This window comes from Solea solea, chromosome 19 (genome assembly GCF_958295425.1).
Source record: "Solea solea chromosome 19, fSolSol10.1, whole genome shotgun sequence".
Lineage (NCBI taxonomy): Eukaryota > Metazoa > Chordata > Actinopteri > Pleuronectiformes > Soleidae > Solea > Solea solea.
Genome location: NC_081152.1, coordinates 567,736 through 577,500, shown reverse-complemented (window position 1 = coordinate 577,500; position 9,765 = coordinate 567,736). Strand labels below are relative to the sequence as shown.

At 39.6% G+C, this 9,765-nt stretch overlaps 1 protein-coding gene across 1 annotated transcript; it reads left to right on the top strand.

The window, feature by feature from the left end:
• Positions 1 to 2,144: 2,144 nt before the first annotated feature.
• Positions 2,145 to 9,551, top strand: LOC131446115 (uncharacterized). The gene is made up of 7 exons (XM_058617127.1): positions 2,145 to 2,291; positions 3,667 to 3,786; positions 3,863 to 4,219; positions 4,328 to 4,441; positions 4,680 to 5,192; positions 6,222 to 6,338; positions 7,184 to 9,551. The coding sequence occupies exons 1-7, from the start codon at positions 2,198 to 2,200 to the stop codon at positions 7,750 to 7,752; spliced, it is 1,884 nt and encodes a 627-aa protein (XP_058473110.1). The 5' UTR covers positions 2,145 to 2,197; the 3' UTR covers positions 7,753 to 9,551.
• The last annotated feature ends 214 nt before the right edge of the window (positions 9,552 to 9,765 follow it).

The following is a 9,765-nucleotide window of genomic DNA, read 5'->3' as shown; positions in this document are numbered from 1 at the left end:
TTTGTTATTTTAAAGTTTCATTTTTTCATTTCAGAATCTGCGACATATTAACAGCAGCCAACACTTAAGTGTTAGTTTTCCCTTAACATTTCTATTTTACACGTTCTCCTTTTTACCTGAGTTAAAGGGACAGTACAGGTTATGTGGAGTTTGTAAACCACTCACTCTCCCACACCAAAGTCCATAGAGAAAATCAGTGATTTTAACATCACACACACAGGAGTAGTTGATCCACTGCTGCCTCCATCACTAAGTTCAAATGTCTTATTTTGACACCTGGACTTTTGAAAATCTTCGTTCAGATTTAGCTCAGTGACACAAAGTGACCTCACGAGGCAGCAGAGGAGCAGCAGAGTGAGTGGTTTACAAACTTCAGTTTCTGTCTGACAGTGAGATAAAGACATGAAACATGTTCTTAAAGATATCGCAGACTTTTATTGGCTCTTGATTAGTGGTGACGATGGTGATGTCAGTGCCTCTTACAACAAAAAAACAGTGACTCATCCCTTTAAGGTGTTTTTTTGTCCTTTTTAATGTACTGTATAAGTGATCAATGCCACAACATGAATGTGAAGATATGATTTTTATTTTATTTTCTAACCCAGGACAAGAGAGTGAAAAATGTTATTAACTGTAGACGGTTCAGAAAAATGAATTTCTGAATTTAAATTTAAATGTAAACGCGTCGTTTTCGTCCCGTTTGTCGCTCTACCTCAGATCAGTGTTTTTAAAATCACACAAGACCTGGAATTTCCTCACATTCCATCACCTTTGTTTTACTTTCATATCAAAGTCGTCACTTTATCAAAAACATGGACGGAGAAAACTCACCACCAGGGGGCAGCGTGTTTCTGACGTGTGAGTTTTTTCTGTGAATGAATGTATACTTGAAGCAGCAGAGGTTTAGAGAAGCAAGAGAGATGCAGAGTTTAACAGAATATAACCCACACAGAGTGTACATAACTATTTAATTTATGACCCTAACATGTACATAAGAATGTGAATATTATGGTCTGTACATAATGGAAGTGAAGTCTAGGATGGGCTGGTTTTTTTGTGGCTTATATGAAGGTTTCTTTTTCTTTTTTCTCTTTCTTCTGTGATGGCTCCTCCTACTTTTCTTTACATCTGAGTATGTATACATGCACTCTAGCATCTTGGTCAGTGTTTGGTCACGTGATGTTTCCATGAAATTAAGTGCTTATTTTATAATCTTTAATAATAATGATTAAAAACTCCAGTGATATACATTATGACCATGATAAACGTGAATGCGGATCATATTTAGGATGTTAGTGTGCATTTAAATACTCAGGGGCCTTTTTATCAACAGCTGCACCTGCTCAGTGTAAATACTGGACATGGACTCGAGATTTGCTGTAAATACACTTTCTGTCTGGTGTTTTGTCTGAAAGTGTTTGTTGTAAATTAAAATGGAACAAATGTTATATAACGAGAGCTTTGCTGTCGCACAGGTGAACTCATTAAAAAACTATGTTTTATGTTTGTTTTAGTGTGTACATTTATGCAACTACATTTATTTTATTTGATTAGGACAAAGCACAATACATGTACAATAAGTACATTTGTAAGATAAACGGCATCAAAAATGCCTTTTTTGCCTTAAACATTGTAATTATATTAATGTCATTTTATTTGATATATTTTTAGAGAAGATATTTAAAATGGAATGTTATTCCTTTACCTTGAGAACAAACTGAGATAAATAAGTAACAGAAAAATCTGAAGAAAACAATTTAAACAACACACAAATTTCAAGATAAAAGTATATTCATCGTCCCCTTTTTGCCTTTAGCCATTGATATTATGTGAAATTACATATTTTTCTATACAACATCTTTCAAAAGCTCTAAAATAGCAGCTAATTTTTACTTTACTAAAGCACTTACAAACACAAAACAGTTTTTTTCAAAGGTTTAGAATGAAACTATATACATAATAATGATTTTCAACTTTTCTCACAATATGTTTCTATGTTTTCTTTAGTTGTTTTATCTCCTATAAAATGATTATTCAACGTATAAAGTTCAATTTGGTTGTAAAATCCTTGTCCCTCTGTTGTCGTGTTGTCAGCGACCTCTATTGGGCAACACGTCTACCGTCCAATCAGCGCGCGAATTTCTAGTCACGTGACCGAGCTGTTTCAGGAAAGACGCAGCCGAGAGCAACGTCCAACATGGCGGCGTCTCCGCTCCGAGTGAGCGGCGGCTTCACGGCGGACAGATACTGGACAGAGGACAAGGAGCGCGCGCTCATCGCCTTCTTCTCTCGTAAGTCCGCACGCGAACACACGCGTGACTCCACTTTTCTGCGCCTTAACTGTTTTCTCCAAAGTTGCCTCGTTTTAAATCGACGTGTCGCCGGAAGCTGCAACGTTTCCTGGCAATTGTTGCTCAGCGAGAGCGACGAGCGACGCGGAGCCAAAACAGCAACTCACGTCAAAAATGTTCAAATACGCCAACGAAAGTTCTGCGTTTGTGCTTTAAACACGCGTCACCTGTGGTTGTGTGTGTGGTCCAATGAAATAAAGAGAGTTTTAAATGATTTCCGGTCCAATTTCCGTGGTTTCTACATAGATGTGACATTTGAAAATGTTACCGCGATAACTGCAAAAAATACCACGGAAAATGTTGTTTTTTAAAAATAATTAACAATAAGAGCTGAGATTTCTTCTTTTGCATCATATAATATACACTCATGTTTAAAAAAAAAAAGTATTTCACAAAATGTAAAACTACAAAAAATGTTACAAATGTAAATTTTCTAACATTATAACTTAGTGAATATTTTTAAGTGAAAAATAAGACGATACTGGAAGTACTGGAAAAAAAGAAGAAGCTCCCCCTTCTGTCATATCGGAGAGTAAGTCAGCGATGGTCTGGTTTAAACGCGAACTAGACGGCATTTTTAACGTTTTTTTTATCCCATTCATGATTATGTCATTAATATACAGTATATTTGTCATAATCAACTTATTGCGGGTGCTTTTTATCGTGATATTGTGCGATAATAATATGTATCAATCTGTTTTTATTTGAAAATGTGCACGTCAGTAATGACGTGTATATATCCTGACCACAATATTTGTGATTCACATTGTCTTAATATCATAACAAGTTACTTGTGTACGATTTTGTTTATTGAGAGATTCATTTTGTATCTTTAATATGTTTATATTGTCGACTATTTATCGTTCCATATCAAAAGAAACACTTTTATTGTTGAAATGATTTGAAATATCATGGTAAAATGTTATTATTGCGATGTTTGACGAAACCTGACCCTCAGAGGCCTCCAGGTCATTTGAGTCTGAGACCCCTGCTTTTGAGGATGTTTATACGACGCCCAAATGCGATCTTTGAAGGATAAATATCGTAGATTAGCTGATACCAGTCAAAATCACTGGAGTTTAAAATGTAAAATCTGACACAAACCAAGTCGACTGGGACTTTACAGCCCTGGCCTCCAGAGACATGTGTCACATTCTGGGTCTAGACCATAGTACTTGACTATGCTCAACGGGCATATGATGTCCACATACGTGGACACGTACACTGCCATCTAGTGGTCAGGAGAGCAAACAGAAGCTCAGGTCTTCACACAGTGAAGCCACAGTTTCAGGTTTGATGTCTTCTCTCTTCCCAGAGCACAGCTGTCTGTGGAACCACAAGTCGGAGAGCTACAAGAACCGAGAGCTGCGATGGAAAACCCTGGAACACCTGAGGGCCCTTCTGTCCTCACACCCCCCGTCTGTCCCCTTCACATGTAAGACACACACACACACTCACTCAAAGACATGTCCTCTTTAAGAGGACAACCTAACGCTGAGCTTTATCTCCAGTGGAGGACATCAAGAATAAGTTCAAGAACCTTCGTACCACCTTCCAGCGTCAGTACAAGATGGTGAAGGCGAGTAAAGTGTGTGGGACGCAGGACGTGTTTGTGCCGCAGTGGAAGCACTACCAGCAGCTCATGTTCCTGCAGGGCTGCTGGGAGCAGGAGGAGGGCGCCGACGAGCCGCCGTCGCCTCTGAGTCTTCCTCAGGACGAGTCCCTGTCTGTCCTCACGTCCTCAGGAGCCGTCATCTCCTTCATTCCCAAAGCGATCACCTCGTCCTCCTCCTGTGTCTCCTCCAGCCTGACGGTGAAATGTTGCTGGACAGAAGAGAAGGAGCGAGAACTGATCAACTTCTACGCCGGTAAATGAATGAATCCCACAGAACCATGATGTGGATTCTTCCTGTGACGGTGTTTGACGTGTGTGCTTCTTCTTCTTCTTCTTCTTCTTCTTCTTCTTCTTCTTGTAGAACACGGTTGTCTGTGGAACAAGAAGTCTGAAAACCACAACAACCGTCTGCTGCGTCTGAGGCTGCTGGACGCTCTGAAGGTCCAGCTGTCTGACCACACTGTGTCCTTCTCAGGTAAATGGATGGAGGTTAAAGACTCTAATCTGCGTGTTTTTGGACTGTGGAGGAAGCTGAAGAACCTGGAAAGAACCCATTAGTTCCATCAGTGATAGAACCTGAGCCGATACTAACATGTGACGTCAACAGACTGAAGGTCACTGATTGGGCAGAGAGTGTTGAGTGTGACTTTAAACTACTTTACAAACCGGTGATTATTATTTGATCTAATGTGAGTTCTGTGTTGTTTCTGCAGTTGAAGACGTGAAGTGCAAGTTCAAGAACCTCCGGACAGTTTTTAACCGTGAACACAAGGTGGCGCAGGCGAGCAGAGGCTCCGCCAAACCCTACGTGTCTAAATGGAAACACTATCAGCAGCTGCTCTTCCTCTGCGAGTCCTGCGACGAAGACGACGGTGTCATGGACGAGCTGCACATACTCATGACACCAGAGGACAAGGACGTGGAGCCGGGCGACCTGACGCCGTCCTCCACACTCAGCACCTCCTCCAGCAGCTCCATCATCACCGCGGGCGTCTCCTCCTCATCCTCAGCTCCCAGCAGCTCCACGCTGAGCAACGCCAGGAGCGGCTGTAACTCCACGTCTCCACACGGTCTTGTCCAGGGAAGTCAACCTTCTGTTCGCACTCGTCCATCATCTCCATCGAAGTCCTCTGCTCTGAGTTTCACTGTTTCTGTTCCTATGGAGTCAGACTCACGCTGCCACTGGACTGAGGACAAAGTCCAGCAGCTCATATCCTTCTACTCAGGTGAGTCGTGTTAACATGTTTACTGTTTTCATCACAGCACACAGGAGCTGCTGCTCCTCTGCCGCCTCGTGTGGTCACTTTTGGTGCATTTCCACTGGCTCTACTCGCCTCGGCACGACACAGCACGACACGGCACGGTTAGGTTGCATCTCCACTACAAAAAAGTACTTACTTAACGTGGGCGGAGTCATCACTGCAAGGCTGAGTGAAACTGCGGTGACTTCGTTGTATACGTGACACACACACACACACACACACACACACGAGTGACTAGTGACTTAACACCAGACTTCTGTAGTTGTTGAAGATTAACCCACGTTTTTAGGATTGTTAAGTAGTTTTAATGTATCTACAATTCGGCACTGTTTGGCTTGATTTCTGTCCACACGTCTCCGGAGTACAGCCTCCTACTCCACAGACGGCAGCGGTCTGTGACTCGCGATCAGCAACGCTGTCCCTAAATACAGCACTCCACTTTAAAAGACTGTTAAATATAGAGGATTCCCTGGTAGTTGTTGGAGATTAACCCACGTTGTTAGGATTGTTAAGTAGTTTTAAGTGATCTACAGTTCGGCTTGATTTGTGTGTGGGAGGTCTCTTCCTGTGACGGGACTCAGCGGCCGGCAGTCTGACCAATCATTGCATAGTACCTGCTTTTAAGCACGCTTGGAACCTCGTCTGACCAGGTACTAAAAATAGTACCTGGTACTAGGCTAGTGGAAACGCTACTTAAACCGTGCCGTGGCGAGGTGAGTAGACCCGGTGGAAATGCACCATTTGTGTCACTGAGGTCAATCTCAATCACAAAGGATTTAAAGGATTTTAATGCCGAATTTATTAAACGACACATTTGAACTTAGTGATGGAGGCAGCAGTGGATCAACAACTCAACATTTGGACGGTCAAAGGTCAAACATTCAAATCCTTTCATGGCAACACATTCATGTATGAAAAGGATTTGAAGCAACTTTCAGCTCAGATGTTGTAATTATATTCTGTGTGTGTGTACGTGGGGGTGTCGTCCTGCAGAGCACAGCTGTCTGTGGAACCACAGTTCTGAGAGCTACAGGAACCGTCTGCTGAGGCAGAGTCTGCTGGAGACGCTGAGCAGCCTCCTGTCTGACAGCGAGACTGTGTCCTTCACAGGTAACTGCAGCACTGACAATCATAATGATTGTGTTAATGATAATGATAGTGTTAATGATAATGTTCATGATAATGATGGTGTTAATGTTAATGATAATGATAGTGATAATGATAATGATAGTGTTAATGATAGTGATAATGATAATGATGGTGTTAATGATAATGTTAATGATAGTGTTTATGATAATGATGGTGTTAATGTTAATGATAGTGTTAATGATAATGATGGTGATAATGTTAATGATAGTGTTAATGATAATGATGGTGATAATGTTAATGATAGTGATAATGTTAATGATAATGATAGTGTTAATGTTAATGATAATGATAGTGTTAATGTTAATGATAATGATAATGTTCATGATAATGATGGTGTTAATGATAATGATAGTGATAGTGATAATAATAGTGTTAATGATAGTGTTAATGTTAATGATAGTGTTAATGATAATGATAGTGTTAATAATGTAATAATGATAGTGTTAATGATAATGATAGTGTTAATGTAATAATGATAGTGTTAATCATAATGAAAGTGATAATGATAATGTTAATGATAGTGACACAAAGTGACCACACGAGGCAGCAGAGGACCAGCAGCTCCTGTGTCCCTTCCCAGCTAAAATCACTGTTTTTCTCTGTGGACTTTGGTGCAGGAGAGTGAGTCACTGTCTCACAGTGAGATAAAGACGTAAACACATGTTCTTAATATATCTCAGATGTAAACTGACGTAGATTTTTAAGTGTTTTAAGTCCCTTTGAAGTTGAGTTAAATCCCTTAAATGAAGAAGAGAGCTGTAGGAGTGATGAGTGCTTCATCACTTCTGCTGTTGTTCACTCTTTAGTGGAGGACATCAAGACAAAGTTCAGGAACCTGAAAACCACGTTCCAGCGTGAACACAAATCTGTGAGCGCCAACAAAACCTGCGGCTCCGAAGACTTTTATCTTCCCAAGTGGAAATATTTCCGTGAGCTGATGTTTTTGTGCGACTCCTGTGACGAGGACGACGTTCCCGGAGACATTCCCACCCCCCAGGCCCCCCCCACCTGCCTCTACTACCACACCAACAGTCAAACGTTCACAAAGCTGCAGCATGGCTTTGACGCCCCGCCCTCGCCGACGCCCCCGGACTCCCGCCACTCCTCCCCCTTCTCCTCCCCGTCAGCGTCCTCCTCCCACACCGACACCCGGACGTCTTCGGCACGTAAGCGTGCATGCTCGCGGGCTCCGCCCACCGCCGGGCAGATGCTAGACGTGATGAGGATGTTCTGTCAGAGTCAGGCGGCGGTGGCGCCGCACGCCGGTTTCCTGAAGTACGTGGAGGAGTGTCTGAACGAGACGCCGCCGGACAAAGTGAGGAAGATGAAGAAGAAGATCATCGAGACGATTCACGGCATCAGTGAAGAACTTTAGTGTTAGTTTGTTTCTGTCAGAAACTCCAGGTAACGTTTATTCCCCTCGCTCGTCTCTGAACCTTCACGTTTCTCCACGTACGCATGTTGGGTTTTCCTTTACTGTAGTACTTCCTCAACGTGGGCGGAGTCATGACAGCACGGCTGTAACGTGGTTTTCTATGCGACACAAAGACACAAAGTTTGAAAACCTCTGATTTAAGAGAATTTAAATGATTATCATTATTAAAGATGAATATTTAGTCTAAAGTCTTTTACTCAAAACTATTCTCACTGTAAATGTTTCAGATTATTCCTTTTAAAGAGCCTCATGTGAAATATGTACGACAGCGACCTCTAGCATTTAAAACGAGTTATGCAGTCCCAGTACAAAACACTGGAGGGCGCTCTTCACACACAAACATCATTTTCAGTCACAAACTGACACAGAAAGATTTTATGAATTATGAATTTACCTTTAATTGTAGTTTCTAACACTCTAATTATATTTCAGGAGCAGAAGAGGAGCAGCTGTTTAAATTAAATTAAATTAAATTAAATTAAATTAAATTAAATTAAATTAAATTAAATTAAAATTTAAATTAAATTATTAAAATAAAAGTATTAAAGGTTCACTGGATTATTCCAGTTCATAAACCACAGATAATCTGAGGTAATTTTACATAGACGTGCATTTTATTCTGTTTAATGTTCAACTCTTTTTTTTTTTTTTTCACTTTGTGTAGAGCTGGAAATGACTCAGTTTTTATTGTACATTTTTGTTGTGGAACAGCCAGCAGGTGACGCTGTCTTTGTCTCTGAACTGCTCTGTGATTGGTCACAATCTCCCTGTGACATCACAGATTTAATGTAACTACAAAACAAGAATTTACACAAAGAGAATTTAGCTCTTAAAAAACTTTCAGAGAAATTTAAAATCTATCATTTACCTCCTAATTTATTCTGTGTAGCCTTTGTTACCAAAACCTCAAACTCGTCAGTGACTTTGTTTACATTAACAGTAGTCAGATTAAGATAATAGTCTGATTGAGTTTATAGTCTGATTAAGATAACAGTCAGATTAAAATAACAGAGTAAAATAATAGTCTGGGCTAATAGTCTGAGCTAATACTCTGGTTGAGATAATAGTCTGATTGAGCTAATAGTCTGATTAAAATAACAGTCAGATTAAAATAACAGAGTAAGATAATAGTCTGATTGAGGTGATAGTCTGATTAAGATAACAGTCAATCAGTAACAGTAAATCAGATTTAAACGTGGAATTCAGATTATCCTATTCTAAAAAAGTAGTAATCAGACTAAGACTAATATGGAGTACATTATGGAAAGGTGTATTAATCTTAATCAGATTCTAATGCTATAATAATCTGACTAAGGTGTTTTTTGTGTAAAAACATGAACATAATTACAGTTGAAGTCATATTTAATGATTTATTTATATATAAATATATAATCCAGAGTCAGATTATGAAACGATCACGGACTACAAATGTACAAGAAACAGTTAAATGTTGTTTGAAGTTGAATGTTTTATTTTCCTTTTTCTATTTTTACGCTCCTCATCATGTTCTGTAAATCTTATTTTGTTGCGGTGTTTAAAATGTTCTGTTAAAAGGTTTTGTTGAAGTTTAAATGAAGCAATAACGTTTATTATTTTTTGATTTGTGTAAAGACACATTTATATTTGTTTGTTTAAGATTTGACTCACAGTCACTGCTTTCACCTGGAAATGTGCAGGAAATCAGCTCTTTATATATTTATTATATATCATAAATATTAAAAGTATGTTTACACAGAAAACGTTTAAATTTTACAGGCTTTGATTTAAAGAAAAATAATTATAACTAAAATAAAAATATTATATTTTTTGAATAATAATATAATATGAAACACCCTTAATCTAAAAAAATTCTAACCCCCCAAAAATAATAAGAAAAAAGTCCCAGTTGTTGTCTCTGAGCTGCCAGCAGGTGGCGCCTGTTTCCTGGTTGTGTCTCTTGTCTCACGTATGAAG

Excerpts from the sequence above, each read along its gene's own strand:
- LOC131446115 (XM_058617127.1), top strand. The coding sequence starts at position 2,198 with ATGGCGGCGTCTCCGCTCCGAGTGAGCGGCGGCTTCACGGCGGACAGA. Across the intron at positions 2,292-3,666 it reads GCTCATCGCCTTCTTCTCTC|AGCACAGCTGTCTGTGGAAC; the intron begins GTAAGTCCGCAC and ends CTCTCTTCCCAG. Across the intron at positions 4,220-4,327 it reads ACTGATCAACTTCTACGCCG|AACACGGTTGTCTGTGGAAC; the intron begins GTAAATGAATGA and ends TTCTTCTTGTAG.